The sequence below is a fragment of the Coturnix japonica genome, chromosome 2 (genome assembly GCF_054131305.1).
Source record: "Coturnix japonica strain WE chromosome 2, WE-NBRP24, whole genome shotgun sequence".
NCBI classification, from domain to species: domain Eukaryota; kingdom Metazoa; phylum Chordata; class Aves; order Galliformes; family Phasianidae; genus Coturnix; species Coturnix japonica.
In genome coordinates, this window is record NC_140664.1 from 121,270,370 (window position 1) to 121,291,557 (window position 21,188).

Genomic DNA, 21,188 nt, shown 5'->3' on the forward strand with positions numbered 1-21,188 from the left:
GAGGGAGAACTCAGGAAGTAGATTTTTTTCCACAAATGGCACCTATGAAATTACTAGTCCATTCATTAGGTCCATCTGCAATGGAATGCTTCTTTAAATTGTCCTTATTTACAAAAGGGCAAACACAGCTGCAGACCTGAGGTGACTTCCAGCCATTCAGCAGATCCATTAACTCCTACCTCAGCTCAAAGATCAGCTGCAAAGCCCACTTGGTGTCCTATTTACCAAACTCCATTCCCTAAATGTTTTCTTAAATGTCTAACAAACAAGCAGAACATTTCTTCTTAACTTCGGAGTAATGTTCTCTGGAAACATATCATAAAATTTGAGTTAGTTTAGTTATTTGATATAACACTAGTAGTAGGTGTGCTATAAACTGCAATACTAATTAGGCCAACCAATCAAGAATGAGGATCCTGAGACCATAAGATGAAACACTGGGAAATTCACACATAGTAGAGAAGTATAGCCTATAGAAGAGCAGCTGAATAATAAAGAGCAGTGAGGACAAGTCAGTGCACCTTGCCTGGATCAGGTAGGTCAAAATTACAAGCCCTTTTCCTTCCAAATTGCAATAGTGTTCTATAAGGTAAACAAATGCTAACTAGAGAGGAAAAATGCTTCCCTTATCTATCTGAAATTGTGCAGATCAGTGCAAACAAATGTCAGAAACTTTAAGAGTTTCCATTTAGTTTGGATGATGACAGTAAAACTATTTAAAATGAATTTGCTGTTCTGCTTATAAAGCAGCAGCATGTTTAGAGCATTCAGTTAGCCACAGAAGGTGCTTAGATTCAGTTCAGCATTTAACTTCCACTTCCTAGGAAAAAAAAGCAAGGCTGTAACTTAGGAATCTACAGAAATGTACAAATACTGCACATGTCTAAAACATTACTGCAGTTGAAGGAGACATTATAAATAGGACTAACCAAAAGCTAAAGGAACTATACCTCAGTGTCATGGAAAAAAATCATCTGAAACTAAAAAAACAAGCAGCTTTCATCCACCAAGAGAAAAAAAACAAGGATAGATCATGTCTGCTACATTGGTAATGGCACAATATTATGGTAGGTAAATTATCAGAGTCACAGTAAATATCCATTTTGCCTTTGTCACTCACATAAAAGGGAATACTCAATGCAAATTCATCAGAATCAATACTTAAGTTTCAAAGAAAAACTCTACCTTCTAGGTTGAAAGGAGTTATTATATATGAAATAATCATAACTACAAACGGCCAATAACACAAATTCAAAGTACATCATCAACCAGCCCCACTGCTTTAAAACCTTTTAACTCACTACTACAAGACCACTGAAAGAGATCCTCTGATTTAGCTAATAACTTTACAAGAACAGTCACAAATAAGTCACTTATGCTGTTTGATTTTGGCTGATCCAAACAGCATTTTCAAAATCCAGACAGAGATAGTAACAGTTTAACAGATCCTGTATTTATGACATAAAAAGCAGAACTGGCAGTCAGGTCTACTAATACACAAGGAATACAGATAAAAATCTAATAAAATGAGACAGCATCTTCTGGTCCTTCCTGAATATCAAGTAGATGTGAAAGAGAGAATGAGTATTTCCTGGGAGAAAGTATTTAACAGCTAATTTATAATTTAACAATTATGACTTTAGCACAATAATTTTTTAAGGGTTTAACAACAGGCTTTGTTCAGAGGGAATACATTGCATTGTGATTGCTATTATTCAAATAAATAATTATCCATGATCTTACCTAGTTCTGGGGGCAGCACAGTAAGACGATTTCCCTGGATATGAAGTTCCTTAAGCTGATTGAGCTCCCCAATTTCTTTAGGCAGTGATATCAGGTCATTGTCTCTGAGACTCAGCTAAGAGTGAACATAAAGTAGTCAGAACAACTTCTGGTTACCCTAGAGCAGCCTAAAACCGAACTATACTCTATCTTGCCTCCCCCACTCCAGAACACTCGATTCTTTCAATTTATTTACAAGTGTCTGCTGATGAACAAGAAACAGTTCCAGGCTTAGTGGTCTATTCCTGCAAAAATACTCTACTACTTCTCAAATTGACTAGATTCTATTCCTACAAGCATTGCAAAAGTGAATTGATTTTCCAAGAATTTAGATAAATTACTTACTATCTGCAACTTTGTGAGCTTCCCAATATCTGGCGGCAGGATTTCAAAATCGTTGTCACTTAGATAGAGTGCACGCAGGGTGGCTGCAAATTAAATAGCAATATATAAACAGGGTGGCATATAACCCAACCATTTGAGGTCTAATCAATAAAAGGGAGTCAGGTTTGATTAATAACCCTGACTTGGTGAAAAGCCTTTGACATACCCAGGGCTCACGATAATAACAAGCAGGTCAAACTTAGATTTACTGGCTTATTACATTGTTGGTGAGTTCAGGAAAACATCTATATTCAAAAGGACTGACACAATTAACAATTTCTACAATAGTGGACTGTGGCAGGTTCTGGCATATAGTCTCAATGCTCAGCTGTCAGAATGGAGTCATTACTCTTGATTACTCCGTGATTCTTATTTATCACACCAATCTGCATCCTAAACAAACATAAAGAAAATCAGCTGAGTTTATGGACAAATACACATCTATATTGAGCTCTATAGAAAGCACAGCATAAGGCTGGGAGAGAGTTCTTAAAAGGGAGTAATATGGCAGGCTCAAATTATATAGTTTGTAATCTACACAGCGCCCATGAAATACACAAGAGAAAAAACAAGCACAACTTTGTAGCTTGCTATTACTGAATAAGTATATCTGACAGGTTTCTGGAAAAAAAAAGATTAAAATGGAAACTCATGAAGATTCTTGAAGATTCAAGAAGATTCTGATTCTCTCATGCACTTTACTCCTCCTCCTTTCATTTCATTATATGTGACCGTTTTTAATAAAGCTTACTTATAAATTTCCTTCTGTCAGGTTACAGCCACAAAATCTGTCTCAGACTGCAGCATCCCTTCCTCTCCCCTCATTTATCACTCTTGCTAGTTAATGCACTGATCCTGGAGCCACTTCAGCTTAGTATCCAGAAAAGACTGGTAAGGTAGCAGCAGAATCACTGGAAGCCAGAAAGTGCCAGAATTCAAGTTGCTTAGGCAACCATAATGCAACTCTTTTGCATGTATGCATTACAATATCTTTAACTATGTGAGCATATTTTCTAACATAACAAAGATCAGCTTAGTTCTGCTATCTATCTGCCAAACCTTGTAACCTTAGCAATTTTTTTTTTTGCATGTTTTTAACATATTGATCAGTTCAACACCCCCAAGCTGTTAAAACTGTTTCCATAATTAACCATCACAAACACAATTGTTTCCAGAGTCAATGTACAAAAGTTGCTTTGCACAACAGTATATTCCCCTCTGGAGCTTGTGAGCCTACAGAATGCTTGAACCGAGCATGGGGACAAAGGAAATGTTACTCAGAAGAAAACTAAGTAAGTCTTCTCATGTTCAAAGATGTCAGGTAACTGTATATCAGTGACAAATATCGTTGAGCTGTGTAGAAATATTCAAGAGGTATTCAAAGACGAAAAACATAAATAACAGAAAAATTCTGTTCGAGTTTGGTCTCCATCAAATAAATTTCAAGTGCAGAAAGCAAAGCGCCGCATCACAAAGATTTGTAGAGTTTTTTTAAAAGTTCCTTACTCAGATAGAAGAAGTTTCCAGGTAGTGAATTTTCATTTAAGTTGTTGTAAGTCAAGTCAAGAACCTCCAGTGCTGGTAAAGATCCAAACCCCCTTGGCAAGGTATTTAATCTGTTCATGCTGTACACGAGAGAAAAAAAACAAAACATGACATCAGTGTGCTGTTCATCTGGCAGGGATAACGAACAACATTCTCATTGCTAAAAAGCCTAACCTATACCAGACTTCATTTTCCTTTTGTTTAGTTCGCTATAAGATACTGAGCAAGTCTTCTGTGATGCAGACTTTTCTCAGCTCTCACTTTGATATGTATTTCCAAAATCTATGTCTTCTCTGTATCACAGCCTGCTATGCTGATCAAAGAGCCACACCTGAAAAAGGGAGCAAAAGGGAAAGTGGTGCTGTGTTCAGCTTCAGCAGTGTGCCATGGAGCAAACCAGTCCTTGGCAGCTGACCCATCTTCTAGCTAGCTAAACCATGAACCACTATTTTGTACCTCACAGCATCTTGACCATCTGCTGTCCCCCACATAGGGTATTTCTTCACCAGACACGAGCAGGAATACTTCAGCTCTATGACATTTACACACATTGAAAGCTGCTGTTCTTAAGACCATCGCTTGTCTGCCATAACCATGGGTGTTTAGGGAGCACAATGCAAAAAGCAGTTGCCCCTCTAATTGATAAGGCTTGAGTCTAAATAGAGCTTATTCAACCAGTCTTGCAGGGTTCAGGACTGTAGTTCCCAGTGGCAACAGCCAGAACTACAAGGGGAAAACTGACAATGAAAAGGTTTGTCTGATAACTTGGAACAAACAGGATACAGGAGGACAGAAATCTCCACCTAAACTCAAATTGCTGGAATTAAAAAACTCAGGTAATGTCTGGAGTGGTTGCAATGACGAAGGAAGGCAAGCAAGCTGGAGATGATATTAAAATACCCTCACAGTTTATAGATGAAGTAGAGCTCTGGCTGAACCACAGAACTATCAGTTTATTTATATTGTCTTCAGGACACGCACACTGGATACAAAGTGGGATCTTGCTTCATTTGTTACCAGGGTTTGAAAACAGAAAAGAGAAGGTAGACGCCTTCAGGAACAGTGTGTAAGATTATGGGTAGTTATTTTAAGGAATAAAGAAATTAGTTCTTGCATGATTTGGGGAAACAAACACGACTTCCACATTATCTTTTAACATTTCCTGAATTTAACTCTCTTTCTGACAAGAAGTGATAAACAGCAACAGCCACAGCTGAGGAACCATCTCACTCATTTGTCTGCACATGTAGAAAAGTACATTCTCACTGAGTGCAGCAGTACTTAATATCATGAGATGAAGATTAACAAGTGCCAAAGTTACTTCTGCACACTGTTAACAAACCCAGATCTAATAAACCATTCGTATTACACAACAAGACAGGCTCCATTTGCTATGCGATGTGTAGACAACGTACAGCTGGCATTACCATTAGCAAATCAGCTGGACCCCAATTTAACAGACTCATTAATGTAACTCAAAAGGATCAGGTAGTAAGAGTCAAACATTTGTAAAGGACTTTGTCCCAGAAGAATTCCACAGAATTAAAATCCTAATCTTCCTGTCATGGAACTCCTGTGAAGAACTTTGCCCATATTAATTGCATGTTCTTGCTCGTAGGATGTCTTACCATACAGCAGGTGGTAAGTGGGAAAACAGATTGCCCTGTTCTACAAAGGACATGCACCTAGTATTACAGCTGAAGTGGCAGCTACTAAGACACAAAAGAACATTCTCCACTGTTACTCCTGGAGATCTGTCACTGCTTTAGAAACAGTTTTTATTTGTTAAGACTAAAAGCAGCTGCTTTTTCAGTTGTAAGAGATAAAGGCCCCGATGGTCTTCCCTTTTGTAGGCAAAGAACAGGAAGAGAACGAATCTCCTGTTTGTAACAGACAGAAGACTTGTTCTTTGGTATAGAACAAGAACTAGCTGAAAGGCCCTGCCAAGGACTATGCAAACAAAATTTCCCATTCTAGTTTCAGCATAGCAGTACATACACCTTCCACTTCCTACCAAACCTCTTGACCCTTTTGCACTGAAATCCTCCCAGAAATATTACTCAAGCCATCCCTCTTCCATCTTCCATCTGTTTTGATGCCTTGTGTGTGCACACGTGCTCTGCAGATGACAACAGGGTTCCCACCCAGACGAACTACTCAGTCAGGGCAGTTTGTCCTTAAATTGACACTTCAGAACCTATTTTTTGCATTGCTATACTCCAGGCTGTAAATCTCTAGCCCAGAAGATGGTGGACCTTGAGAAAGAGCATTTAAATTACAAAATCCTTGTAGGCCCCTTCCAACTCAGGATACTTCCTGACTCTACAATAGGAAAAGTGTTGAAGATCCATATTTGAATTACATTAACACTTGTCACTTCTTTAATTGATGGAAATAACTTGATGGAAATTCTTCCCCCTCCATATAAAGCAGCACTTCTGTATACCATTCTAAATTTGCCAAACCCCAAGCTGCATAAAGTTCTACTTCTCAGAGCAAACATTAATTCATGATCAGTTCCAAGTTCAGACAGCTATTAGGGCACAGTAGAGATCTAACGAGATCAAACAAAGACCAGAGAAGACACATCATCTTGAAAATGTTTATTTGCATGCCAGCAGTTCAGGAAGCAATTCAATTATCAGCACTTTACAAAAGTACCTAAAGCTGGATACTTAAAGCCCAGCCAAAGTTATTTGATATTTCAAATAGTAAAACAAACTCAGTTAAATTAAGGTTTCCAAAAGTTGAATTTATAATCCAAACATTCTTTCCATGAGAAGCCTACAAAATTAAAGCTTCCCCTCACCAATGCTTTCCTAAGCAGTTATACTTTAATGTGTCCAATTAGTTTCAAGAAAGTTCATTTCAGGTTCATTTTAATAATTCAAGAAAGTCTTCTGCTACTGTAGTTATAATGGAATGCCACCAACTCTACTTGAATATGGTACCTGAACACTTAACACGAGTTTCTCTGATTCTAATTCAGCCAGTACCACTTTGTTGAATGAAATGCATTCCATATTCAATAAGGACTTGCAGCTGCCTTTACAGATTTAATTAAAATTGAGATTTCTTTAATCACAAATTTGGGACTTTGGAATTAAAGTCCCAAATTAACATAGAAAATTTAACATTTATTTCAGCTTTTTACAAAACAGAGCATAAAAATTAAGGCTGGCTCTTGCTACAGAATTGACGGTTGTTAGGAAAGTAAAATTCATTACTTGTTGGGTCTGGCTTCAGCATTAGATGAATGCAAGTTGCTTTTGCCTTTAGTTATCAGTGTTTCAGAGTGAATGCTTGATCTTTCTTATGTATCTGATTACCCAGAACACTAGCTAAGCACTCTGGATGAGATAGTCAAGAGTTGCAAATATGGTTACATCCATGTTCTCATCACATTTACAAAAATAAACTTAAATAGCAAAAATAAGAAGATTTAAGTTCAGTTGTGATAGTCTTTGACAGCATCTCCATTACAGCAAGTTTGAGCATTAAGATACGCACCCAAGATTCAGGTGTTTGAGCTTCTGAAGGCTGCTAATCTGTGTAGGCAGCTCCTCAATCTGGTTGTTGAAGAAGTTGAGCACTTCTATGTTTCTCAGGTCTGCGATGTTTGCTGGCACAGCTGTGAGAAAGTTTTTAGAGACTGCAGTTAGGGCAAGCTACACAGACTACAGGCACTTTGCTAGCACCTGTTGTTTGCTGTTTGTATAGATGCTGTTTCTATTCAGCTGCTAACAGCTACCTGCAATAAAAACAATGCCTGTATTAAAGAAGCTTCCTATGTAGCACCAACTCTCCTTACTGACGGGAACCACCTGGCACTGTTCAAAAATTACAACTACTGTAGGTCAGAGTACTTTACAGGGAGCCATGGCAGAGAAACAAGCACAACAAACTCTTCTCACAGATCTGCTGAGTGCTCAAATTATCTCACATCCAAGTTCCTATCTGCTAATACTGAACAGCGACTACAGAAATGTAACTTCAGCCTTAAAAGGTGAACCATTTAGCCAAGCTAGTTATTGACTACCTCCCATGAGTGAGTGTCTACAGACACGGTTACATTCAATTGCACACAAATCAATATCTGGTTATCTGGAAACATGAACAGTTAAGGCTGAAGCACTATCTGGATGTGCCTGTGCAGATGAGGTTAAAACACTCTTCAGATTTGCATCTTCTCTCCCTGTAACTGAAGTTTACACAGAAGGAGGCTGACAGACAGCCTGCACTGAAGCTTGCACTGGTGTTCAATATTCAGCTTGGCTCAGGCTTAATTTCAACTGCAGCAAGAACCCATAGGGCACATATCTAAATAATGGGAAGATTTTATTGCATTTATTTGGTGGCATGAGGCAATCTCAGTCTTAAAATGGAATCAATAATGTTTACAAAGCAGAACGTTATAGCATGTCACATTTAGTAGATTATAAGCATAATTACCTTGTTCACAGTAATGGGATTCCCTAACAAGCACTTTGATTATACTACATAAATACTACTGTTGAGGGTCATATTCGTCACAGGACATTTTTAACATAGTTTTCATTAAATCATCAAGGCAAATCCTAATATTTAAAAGCCTTCACTTTGTGGTATATTTCAGCTGGTCCGTGTGTGCCCATAACTCAACAATGGCAAGAATTAAGCATCTTCAGAAAGGCAAGGGTAATGTACTGCTACCATTGTTTTAAATTATTCCCTAACAGAAGTTAACTAAGGATTTTAATTGACATAATTCAGCTGCTTCCAGCCTCAATATTTCACCAGAACAGTAATTACCACTATTAAAATGTTTTCCTTTCAGAAATTAGACTTTATAATTTGACTTTGATGAGACGTAATGGACTGGCAAGCCACGTTTCTGCTCTTTTCAAAGAGATGCTACATTCATGCAAGATTAGGGAACAGAAGCATTAGCAAATACAGGTTTTAAGTTTAGTCTCAAAGCCTAAGCAATTCAGAGGTCAAGTGCAGTTGTCCTTCAGTTATACTGTTGATACAATTAATAACAACTTTGACCTTTCTGACAGCATAAAAGATTTCACTCTTCTGGAGAATTCTGTTCAATCTGACACAAGTTATGCCAAGTGTAACACAGGGCTACACTGAAACAACCATTTGGCATTCAGCAGACAAGCCTTACCAAACCTAACTTCACATCGATGGCAAGTCAGTTCTGCACTTCAGCTATTCAGGCTGAAAAGCGTCACAATCAATGAATTGAAATTATCTCAAACTCAACAAAAAGCATATTTTGCACCAAGGACAATAGTATTATTACAAACACAGGGACAAGTACCCTCCCAGGGGCCTGACAAGAGATATGGATTACCTCGAGATAATGATGCTGATTTAGTGGATTTGTCTCTTCAAATGCTTGTTCAAAACAGTTTGTTTCCCCCTCATGAACAAATTGAGCTTGCCTCTCATTTCTGACTTTGGCTATGAGATTGCATAGAGGAAGAATCATTTCAAGGAAGAAAGTGAACAGCCCTCAAATGAAGAAGTCTTCATATAACCAATAAAATCGCCACATGAAACTACTTGTGAAAAAGACAACACCCTGGTACTGACACATGAAGAAAATGGCTTCCCAAGATTTGCTTGTGAAGTCTGTGCCTATACTGAAGGAACCAGTGTAAGTGGGTTACACAGTGAAGAGTTTCAAATTCTATCCACTCATCCCACTTGCAAACACAGGGGAAAACTTAACATCCTATGGCCAGTTTATAAGAGATTTTTAATTTGGTTTTCTTTTGTCAGGGTATGGGTGTGAGTAAGTGTCCCCTGTGAACAACAGCAGCTGTACCCTTGTCCAGTGGCTGCTAGGTATCCAATATATCTGTATAATTTCCACACACTGCTGTGAATCACTCTTAGGACACTGCTGTATTATAACTTCCTCTTATTATTTCCTTCAAGCCATACTAAAAACTGCACGGCTAAGCAGGTTATGGAAAAGACTATAATTTTAGCAAAGGATTTGGATGAAATACTTTGTGTCAGCCTTTTAAATCAAAACAAACCCCTCATCCGCATCTACATTTTATTTTTTTTTTACTGTGTGGAGGGGGTAGAGGTGATTTGTGAAATGGAAAACAGAGTGGTTGCTTGAGAGCTGTGGCAGGAGAGAAAGGACCTTTTTCCTGTCATGGCTTATTTTCTGATTCAACAATTTAGATTCATATGTACATGAAGGAACGTTCTGTGGATTCTAAGAAGCAGAAGACTGAAATTAACTCCAGTGTTGCTCTCATAACCAAACCACACACATTCAGTACCTCCATGTCTAGAGATGAGCAACGGTCAAGAAAAGTTGATGAGGCATCGTGTTCTTTGCAGCTTTACACGACTAAATATCCTTACTACCAACACACCGCTAAGCTGCAGAGTTCTTCACAGATTTACAGCAGACTGCCAAATACCAAGAAATTCATGTTCTGGCAATACTGAATTCCACTCGAGTCACCTTCTCATGATGAGCTGTGAGAATGAACTGTCAGCATCCTGGTTCCATTCACCCACATATTTACAGTAAGATCCGCAGTCTTAACAACTCTTCTAAGACCATCTGCTGCCCAATGCCATTAACAACTAAACTCCTCCCCAGCAAATGCTAGTAAAAGTTGGCAGCCCAGTGCCTTTACATTCTCCCGTGAAGCTTCAGTCACATCACGAAGCCCCATTCATATTAAGCTTCACATTGCAAGACCACACAAAGCTTCCCTCCCCTTGTTCAGAACTAGGAATTGCATACAGAGATTCACTGTGACAGCTATAGATCTCATCTTGATTTCAAGAGCTTGGCTGAGAGGAAAAGAGTCTACAAGCTGCACATGAAGCAGCAAGAGATCTTTGTTCATGCTTCTGCAAATAAGTATTGGCAACTTGTTATACTTCAAAGGTTTTAAGAACAAACAGGCTCTTTTTCACCCTGACATTAGTGGCAATTCTTTAGGAATGAAAACAGCTCTTAAGGGCAGCCTTTCACTCAAAGCACAACTTTATTCCTATGTTCAATAGTTCTGCTATGATTTCGGAAACGTTTATATGGAAGATTAAACACCACTGCTCAGAACCTCGACAGCTCCACATCTAAGTGTCCTGGACCCAGACCTCAGTTCACTCCACACAGCGAGTCAGGAGTCATCACAAGACTACTTACTTGAAGTCTAATGTTGCCCTCTGTTGGAGAATAAATACTGGGTTAGATCAATCTTTTAGCTGAGCCAGCTATTGTGCTAGGAGCATTTGTATCAGTTAAAGCACTTTGGAGTAAAATTTATCTCAGCTGTAACCCTTTCCAGTAAAGCAGGGTGACAGAGGTTCTCTTCTGTCTTTGACCTGAGGTTTCCATACAGTTCCTCTGTGGTGGCAGAGCCCTTCACAGACGAAAATGAGCCAGTTTTCTGGTAAGTCTCAATTTCTACAAATGATCTCCAGGCTCATTCTACAGAGCACTGGAGAACAGTTAGAAAAAAAAAGAAGAAACCTCACAATTTTAGATGTACACAAACTCAGGTGTTTGCAAGATAAAGTCTCCCCCTGCTTTTCATCTATAGATGAAGCATAGCCTTTTTGTTTGTTGTTTTTTTTTTGCATTTAGTATGTACTGACATCAATACAAACATTTCTGAGAGCTGTATTAGAATACTCCAATCAAAATTTATATTTTACTTCTACCTTTTGAAGGAAAACAGCTCATACTGTTGATAGAGCACCAATTGGAGAAGGGAAATGAGTTAGTGAAAAATACAAGACTTCACGAGTAGAGCGCATGATATGTAAACTGAGAGAAACACATCAATTCATTTATATCTCGACACTGAATGTTCAAAATAAACATTTTTTTCTCACTGCTGCTTGGAAAAGCAGTATCTATAACACCTGCCTATTCATAAAACTGTGAACCAAGTAATCTCTTCAATAAATGTTATTCAAAGGTTACAGAAGCCTCCCATTTAATCCAGTGGGTTCTGAATCAGACATCAACTGAAATAAGGATTTTAATTACTTAAGATTATTTTCTTTGACTATCATCCTTAGAAACTTTAAGCTGCAGAATCCATTTTTTTTTTTTTCCAGAATGCTTCTCCAGTTAATGAACTAATTAGGCAGCACCTAGGAACATGACATTAAGTAGAACCTTTAAAGGTTCTAAGGGAATATTTATCCAGAAGAGCTATTAAAATATAAATCTCTTTTCTGACAAGTAGTACTGAGTCTATGCCAGTTTCTCATTAAACCATTCCATTTATAAGCAGGTCAAGAGTAAAGAGAACTTGGTACAGAACTTTGGGAGTGCCATAGTCTGGTGCAGATCTCAAGCAACGTTTTCTTGCCAAAAGCAAGAATCTGCTTAAACCTACAAGGAAACCTGCGGGCCACAGCGTAACAAACCCAGTTCTGCAGACTGTTGTTAATCCAGTTAGCTCAACAGGAACTTTGCATGAGTAAGGATCCCTCAGAGTAAAGGTCACAGCCACATGAAACGTTACTCACATTTCACGGGGGAGGAAGAATTCTGAATATGAAATCTATAATGCATACTGTGCATCCAGTGCAACTGTACTGCTAGAGCTGGAGTCAGGTTTAGATTAATTTAACAAGATTTCTGTTGTACTGAGAGAAGCAATCAGCTTCACCAAAATGAAAGGGGAATTAACAGAGGGAGAACACAACAGTTTTCATTTTAAATATTCATGGGCAAGCTGATATCATACTTGGCAGTTAACCAGAGAGAATCTTCATCCCAAGTGAAGCACTCAGTACTTAATTTACACATCATGTAGTTCGAGTTTTCCCCTTTTGCCCTTCCTCCACACTCCTCCAAAGACATATACCAACCTTCTGCACACTGGAAACATTAAAAATGGACTGGTTTCCTTCATCTTCAGTTTTCCCAGAAACCAGCACACTGCTTTGCAATTATCCACAGAAGCACTGCCGTTATGAAAACACATTTATGAGTACGTGCCACCAATGTGCTACAGTGCTAGCAAAGCAATTTATCAATAAATGGCTTTAATTTAGAAGGCAGAGACTAAGGAGAAGTGATGCAAGAACAACAGAAGCTGAAAAGACGCTGGGAAATAAGTCACATCGAGCAAAACCACTACAGTCTTGTCAGAAAATAACACTTAAGGTGCTCCTAAAAGTTTTGAGAAAAATACTCAAAGCCAGGTTAGGGAGGTTAGGAAGGGATTGCTAAATTGAAAACAAGTCAGATAGATATTGGTAAAGAACTAAAGCCACAAAACCTGATTTTTGCTGGCTGATTTTATAGCACTAAGGGATACAATAAGCTCAGTGTACACAGGTATGAAAGTATGGATTTAACTATGGCCCCTCATTTCTACACATTACCTTGAAGAAAGCAAGATTAGCAAAGCTTTCTGAATTAGTTTGATACGCAAGTATTCTGGAGGACTGTGGTATTCCAGCTTTAAGCAGTTGTTTTATGAGCAGCTCAGACAAAATGCTCTGCCATGTGTAAAAAACAAGTAATGGCTGCATCACCTTGTTACAGCTCAGATCATCGTTACACACTGATAACAAGGAACAGCTAAGAACAAACTGTAAGACAAGTATATAAAACTACATTAAGTTACCCCTCAAATCCACACTACCTCTCCACACCTCCCTCCTTCACTATTACCAACAACAACAAAAAAATTCCATTCAACTTCTTAGATAGTAAGTTCCTTAGGATGGTACAAAATTAAGCCCTTCAATGAAATCAGTTCATCTGTGCCGAATTCACTAGCTTTGAAGATGGCAATTTCAAAATGACCAAAGGATCTCTAACAGTTTTACATTACTACTTGTACAAATACATGGAGAAATGCTGATGGTAAAAGCCATTACAAAGATTTTAAGCCACTGGGGGAGATAAGACAAAGAATTTGTACTGATACATCAGAGAACATTGAGACCCAAGAAAAATGAACTAATATGTTTGCAGGTGCCTTTTAAAGAGAGGAATGTGCAGCAGCTTCAGAAGAGTTATGCTAGAGGTAAACAATATTTGCCCAGGGCTGCATTAGTACATTCACTAACTCAGGATGCAAAGTTGTTTCCATACATCACAACATTTAACTATTTACGCTAAAACTGGGGACATTTCATGAGGAATTCCTACAGAACACTGTAGAACAATAATCCTTCATAAATTCTTCTGCTTCATTCCCCAAAGCTACTTAAAAACCCAAGCTTCTATTATTTAAAGCTGAATTACTCTGCCATCTGTACTTCCTCTGAACCAAAGCTTTTTTCAGGGGAAAGCAAAAAGCTAACAAGGTATTTAATCTAAACATTTGAGCAGAACTCAGATGTCACAAATGCAGTTCAGCACATGCAGAGATCTCCTTTGCCTTCCTTCTCATCTCCTCCTGTGCACCGCATTCATAAAGACATCTCCCTTCAGAGATCTTTGCTCCAGAAACAGGAGGTGTAACCAAACTGCATCTACATCTGGAACTAAAGGCATATTAACTTCAAGCACATTCCTAAACAGGGCTGAGAGCCCACTGTATCAGGCAGAAACATTGTGCTTTGGACACTGCCTTGCTTCCACTACACTAATAACACACTTGCATTTGGGGTGTATCATGTTAGCACAACAGCATAGCACATGTCTCAAAAGGGAGCAGGGAAAAGAAGCGACACAGAGTACACGGGCATTTGGGAGACCCCACAGCACATTTCAGCAGCCTGGAGAACAAAACAGCGGGAGCATTTCAGTGCTGAGATGTGCAGTTGGTACCTGCCTCTATACAACCTCCAACACACCTGGGCACACAGCACAGCCAGAAAGGTGACTTCTACAAGAAACGGCCTAACCTAAGAGTGACAATAAGGGAATTCAGCAGCAGTTCAAATTAGATTAAGGACATAGTCAAGAGGGTTAATAGCAATGAGGGGACAAGCTTCGTGCTGATCAAACACTGAGCAAGACAATTTAGAGGTGGTAGAGCAAAGCAGCAGTAAGCAGTATGAGCAGCAAGAAAACCCTGCAAGCTCTGCTGGAAGGGAAAATGCACAAGAATGGTAATACGTAACTATTAGGCTGTCTAAGGAACACTGTTAATGAGAAAAAGCTGTTCTGGTAGGATCAGAAAGTTGATTTGGGAATAAAATTCAGGCATGGAAATGGAAACCAGCAGCAAAAAGCTAATAGACTATCTCACAAAAAGGAAATCACTAGGAGTTGAGCATTACACTCGAGTACCAAGGAAGAAGCATTTGTTAGGAAACACCAAAGAATGGCAGCAGATAGCAGCATGGAGGAAAGATACAAGAGGACAGTGAACGTGATGTAAGGCAATACCTGCATGGGAGGTTTCCAAAGCAAAACATTTTTCACTTATCTTTCATAATTTGGTCACTTGATAATACTGGGCAAAGAATCAGAAAGCAAAAGGATAAAAAAATAGTCAGGAGGAACCTATGAACAGCTGACAACTTCTGAGGATGTTTAAATGCAGCAGAAGCGTATGGTAAAGCTGGGAAGCACAGGATCATATGAGGTCAAGGAGACTGAGGAGGACAGCAAACCTGAGCTACTGTTCAGTGCTACCTGTGAGTCAGACTGAATTGACAGCAGGGCAGAAGCTTTTTTCAGGGAAGTAAGAAGCTAAAGATACTTAAACAGCGACCTCTAATGGACAAACCATACATTGCTGGTATTTCTACTGAGCAGAAATACTTGCAGGCTCCAAGTACATAAGAATTAAAACGCTAGAACCTTTGAATGGATTTCTCCTAATGACTACAGTATCAATTAATCTATGATGTAGGTAGGTCAAATAATTGTTAGACACTACCATAAAGAGAACTTACAGCATATGGTCAGCACTCACCTATCGTCAGTGCTAAAATAACCTTTGACATCCCACTCTGCTTTCCAGGCATGTTTTTCTGTGTTCTGCTGGCTCGGACTGTGGTTAACCTGAGCTGCTGAAAGCACTTCAAGCACAGTTCCCATACTGCTTACCTTAATCAGCATTCCAATTAGGGGTAATAAATGTGACTATACTAGGATGTGAAGTAATCAAACATTTCTTCACATTAGGCTATCTGTCTGAAGTCTAGAATTTCCAGTACCATTTCATACTTAAAGCCTAAGTAGTTCAGATTCACAGCTCTGCCAGAAAAAACAAACTCAGGGAATGCTTAAGCCACAGTACGTGTGCTGAGATGTTCCCTTTAAAAAAAGGAAGTTCTTCATTGCTTTATTTCTTGCTTACAATCCCACTGGCACAAAGAGAACAGCCAGCAAAGTCTAATCTGTCCTGCCAACTTCAGCTCCCTTCTGCCCAAGCACCTTTCCCTCCCCCTGTAGGCAGCCATTCTGTGTCCTGCTATTTTAACACTATAATCAAAGTTACACAAACTTTATTTCCAGATTCTGTAACTACTTAGTCACATTTACCCAAATTAATCCATCACACTGAAGGGTTGTTGTTCAGCCCCTGATTTCCACAGGTGCGAGGACCACTTTCAGGACCTGTATTCCATTTTACTTTGATGCTAGCCAGTGAGTTCAGGAGATGCCTGGTTAGATTAGACAATCCATGCACACTGATAGCATGAACATGACCGTCTTTAATTTTGCTTCTCAGCTTTTCCACCTATATGGTAGAGAGATGGCTTGGCTTGAGAAATCACTGGATGATGGAACAGAAAAGTCTACTACAGCATATGGGTACACTGGCCCATATGTCTAAGTTTAAAAAAAAAATAGTACTTGATTTTCCCTCTGCTTTCAACTGATTCACTGCAGAGACCTCAAAATGGAATCATCCCAGGTTTGTCACTTACACAGCAACTGGTCCAACACGACTGCAGAAACACTACTTGGCTTCCCCTACAATTTTGCTTCTGATCTGGAAGCTGTTCTGCCAAAAAAAAGGTTCTCATGAAGTAGCAGAAGCATGAATTTGACTCTTTTATGGGTTACCTGGAACAGAGGCAGCCAGTTCAAGGCTCCTCTAATAAGCACAGCACCAAACAGGTGACAAAAATCCAAGGCTTATAACCTCCAGAAGAATCCACGTGGATTTGAATACTTCTAGCAAAAAGTGATTGACAGACAGGCAAACACAGAAGCACCAGCAGAATGAATGGCATACTAATAACATTACTGTATGATGAACTTAATAGCATAATTCTCATACTTGTTAATGGAACTTTACTTACTTTAATAGTTTGCTAGCAAAAATATGAAGTGCCGTTACATAAAATATGCATATTCAATTTTCACATATATTTATTCTTCCAGATAGACATATTTACTCTAAACAGCAGAAAAAACAGCAAGCAGAACACTCATTTAAATGGCAGAAAACTAGTAGAAGATGCTAATATGACCTTAGTGTAGCATGTCAAGTGTCAGTGCCACCTGCTTCCTAGTCATTTTAAGAGCAATCCGCTAAGACAATTAATTACTTTGCTTAAAAGATTAGGTCAACAGTGTCAAATATGAAAATATGAACTTCAAATTTAGCCTTTTTAAAATGTGTGCTGCCTATTTAAGTGTCTATATCACTCTGTGAAAGAGTTCGGAGTTTCAGACACAGTGAGTTACTTCTCAGGAGAAGTCCCCTGATCTAAACCTAAACACAGATAAGTGGACAGCATCTCTAGGCTGAGAGAACAGATATTTCCTTGAAGCTTGCTGGACTAAGGGCTACTTTAGAACAAAGGAGAAATTAAAGAAACCCTGAGATTTAACAGAAAACAGTTGCAGAATATGGCAGCCCCTAAACCAGTGTTCTGAAAACCAGAACTAATTCCAAAAACATGATCTAGTTTGGCTTTTTCTTGAATAAAAACAAAACTTGAAAGCATTATCCTTGGACACTTACTAACAAAGCTTCTTCCTCTTTCAGTCAGGTCTTCAGCCAAGATTTCTAACTAGGATATAGGTTAGTTACACAGCTTGCAGTTCTGGCACTTAAGCTGAGGGATGTCACTCTCTCCTGGCTCAGTTCTCAGACATGCAAGTTTACCCTCACTGAAGTCTCACTGCAGGAGTTTCAGCTGCCTTCTCTCCCTCAGAATCACAGTTAACTGCTATATAAGCCCAACCAGTTGTGTACATTCAGCTGAACTCACCCATCAACTACATTTAAGATTTGTAAGATGTCATATAGAAGAGACAATTGAGTCCTCAAAAGTTTATTAGCATTCAGAAGATTTAGAATTAAATAACAAAAAAGGGAAAGAATAATCACATTTACCAAGAATAACGTTCACAACTCATTTCACCCCTATGCCAGGCAGTGCTCATTCAGAAGACTTCAGAGCAGACAGCAGATGAGAACCTATTTCTCCCCAGCAATTCACTTAATCCTACTTCGGATGTGTCATCTGACCTTCTCTCAGACAGGTTTGGACAGAAGTGAGCAGAACAAAAATGCTGTCCAAAGGTGCCCACAACCCTCCAAAAGCTGCAGAGCTGAAGTGGCTGAGCTGAGTGCAGCTACCTGCCTAACTTTACGCAGCTCAAGTTCAGAGACACTCACCTCCCTTCATTGACCTGAGGGAGCACAAAAAGAGACAACTCACAGCCAAAGGTTAACACAATGTTTTTTGCACAATGGTTCAAAAGGTAGAGAATGGATTTTTTTTTACTAACGGGCACTACTATGAGAAGCTGACTAACTTGACTCTAGTATGTGGAAAACCTGCTTTGAAGTCAGAAAGAAATGTTGAATATAACTTCTAGTTTATAACCTCAATGCTTTTTAACTTTAAGTGTTTCACCAAGACCACCCTCCAAGCAGTGACACCCACTCCACGAACAACAGACCAGTAGCTTTTATGTATTGCTCTGCAGCTGCAACGAAGTAGGAAGTAGAATACTTACTTGTAAGCTTGTTGTGACTCAAAACCAGCTGTGTGATGTGAGACAAGGTAACTGTAAATGAAGAGAGAAAAAGAAGTTAGTTCACGAACAGACAGGGCAACTGAAAGCTTGCATTCCTTTCTGCTAAACAAACCAATGAGTTACTCTCCCCAGTTAAGTACCTCCAGTTCATATGGACAAATACAAAAACCCAAGACAGGCTCAAGACTTAGGGATGCACTGCTTCTCCATTCCTTTACTCCCGTCACTGTTACTGTTAACACAAGCAGTATCCTGCCATCCTGAAGAAGCCTGACTCCACACACACTACTATGGGATGTGTACAGGAACACCTTTTTTACTGTCCTTTTGAATCCTACTCAATAAAGAAACAAATGATTAATATTCACCCAAACAGCAACAAGACACACATCACACCTCCCCATCTTCCCTATTCATAATCTTCAAGTCCCAAGCAGCAATATTCGTATTTACATCCTTTCACCCATGAAGCAGTTTTACATGCTTTATTGAACTATAGAAACTCAGATTTTTCCTCCTCTACACCATTATTTGCAGTGTTGTCCCTCCAGAACAGCCCTAGAAACTATGGTCTGGAACTCCTCCCTCCTAAGGACAGCTGTAGGGCTGAACCTCTCACTGCTTTCTACAAGCAATGAGCCCAGAGACAGCCCAAAGGAATGCAGCCGCCTCATGGAACCAAGGAACCCTGACAATTATACGTGAGAACTGGTCATGCTAACACATACTTCCTACTTCACAAGTTTGAGAAGACCTCTGTATCAGTAAAGGAAACACCTCCCAGCAATGTGCTTTGCACTGCTTCAGCCATCCTTGTAATGCAGGCAGAGGTAATACGACAGCGGAACAAGTGCAGTCACCCAAAGGCAGAAACAGAACAGAAAGTTCGGGGAACAATCAAAATGGGCTGTCACAGTTCCCCCTGCAGCTACAGGCTGGGGAGGAAGGAAAGGCCAGGAGCAGAAAGGAAGAAACAACACACCCACCCCAAACTTCTCTTAAAGAGCAAGCACACAAGTGCAGCTGCAACAGCTCATAAGGAGAAAGAGGGCAGAAGGCAGCCCAGTCCATGGGCAGCCTGTGAGAGCACCATGTAAGAACCAACACCATAGGGCAGAAGGGTAGAGCAGTCTCAAAGATCAGAACCAAATGTAGGGTATCAGTGTCCCCAGGTTGAAGGCGGGTGCTGACGGGCTGTCCAGAGCTGTGCATGCCCCTTGCTGGGGGTATTCAAGGCCAGGCTGGATGGGGTCTTGGGCAGCCTGATCGGGTGCCTGATGTAGGAGCTGTCAACTCAACCACTAAGCCCACAGCAGGGGGCTGAAAACAGATGGTCTCCGAGGTCCCTTCCAACCTGAGCCATTCTGAGATTCTATGATCCCTATCCTCCAGACATCACTGTAGGAAGAAACAGGGCACAAGCTATCCAGACACGAAGTAACAAAGCAGGGGAAATGGTCTCATTTCCACGTAGCACTAAGTCTCAACAGCAGCTTCCCATGCTATTTGTGCCCCCCCTGGACTGCTGCTTGTCCCAGCAGTTCTCTCTCCCTTTTAGAAGCTTCTACATCTTTTAGATGCCGTCTTGATATTCTCATTTCCTAATATCGAGCCTTTCACACACAGCAGTGCATTCCACACACCACTCTCTGAACTCTGCACTTAAGATCAGGGAAAGAAAAAACAACCATCTTGTTCTGCAATTAACTTAAGGAACCAACTCACAGTAGAGCTTTGAGGCTTTGTCTACATCCAGCAGCATCACAAAGAGATCAGCTTTGTTCCACTGTATTTAATGGGCCAAAGACTTTCAGGCAGAGCCCAGCTGCACAAGGAGAATGATACATATTTTCTTTATTACAGCTTAAATATTTGTGTGTCTATACACATAACGTTCTCCTCTCCATAAAGCTCCCTTAAAACCCCACATTAACTAATGTAAGAAGGGTCCAGTTAGACAAGTAATACTGTCCCCAAGCTGCAAATGTTCCAAAACCAGATGTCAGGAAAAATAAAACAGAGAACAGAAAACAAAGCCTGGAGCTGCCACAGCACTTCTGTGGCCCTGACCACCTCATTCACTTTGCACAAAGCTTTGCCAGCTTTAGAACAGAATATAAAACTCAGGTATTCTGCTCACTGAAGCCACTTTGTGAAGCCCATAATGAAACTCATTACATTAAATCACCAGTCCCCATGACAGGCCTTTTAACAGCAGCATAGACCAACACAAAGTCCTTAAGGAAAGGCTCAAACTTAGGCACCAATACCACACACTTCTCTTAATTCTTCTCTGTGAGCCACCTCTTCTTTAAAGTCACAACATTAAGGATTTCAAGGCTGAAATCCATCAATCAAAGACTTCTCAATCTGGACCTTACTGTGCAGATTCAGCCAAACCCAGACACCTTGCCTGAAAAGCCCCACCATCAGTCCTGGGGCCTGACAAAGAAACCCAGTGTATCTTTGACCATAAACATGCCTACATCCCATGAAGGGGAAAACAGCTTTAGGGAGTTGTGTACTGGACCAGCAGCAGCATGGCAGCCATGTCCAGACAGCAAGAAGGTCT

General features: G+C 39.8%; 1 protein-coding gene across 5 annotated transcripts in view; it reads right to left on the bottom strand.

The window, feature by feature from the left end:
- Positions 1-21,188, bottom strand: part of RSU1 (Ras suppressor protein 1) — a 90,339-nt gene that overhangs the window by 64,338 nt on the left and 4,813 nt on the right. For all 5 annotated transcript variants that reach the window (XR_014943071.1, XR_014943072.1, XM_085538651.1 and 2 more), the window contains 5 exons: positions 18,596-18,646; positions 7,222-7,342; positions 3,673-3,791; positions 2,128-2,210; positions 1,744-1,858 (listed from right to left, as the gene is read on the bottom strand). Coding sequence is in view for 3 of the 5 variants with exons in the window: in XM_015853476.3 (XP_015708962.1) it covers positions 1,744-1,858; positions 2,128-2,210; positions 3,673-3,791; positions 7,222-7,342; positions 18,596-18,646 (489 nt within the window). In the remaining 2 variants the exon portion in view is untranslated. The remainder of the gene's footprint in view (positions 1-1,743; positions 1,859-2,127; positions 2,211-3,672; positions 3,792-7,221; positions 7,343-18,595; positions 18,647-21,188) is intronic.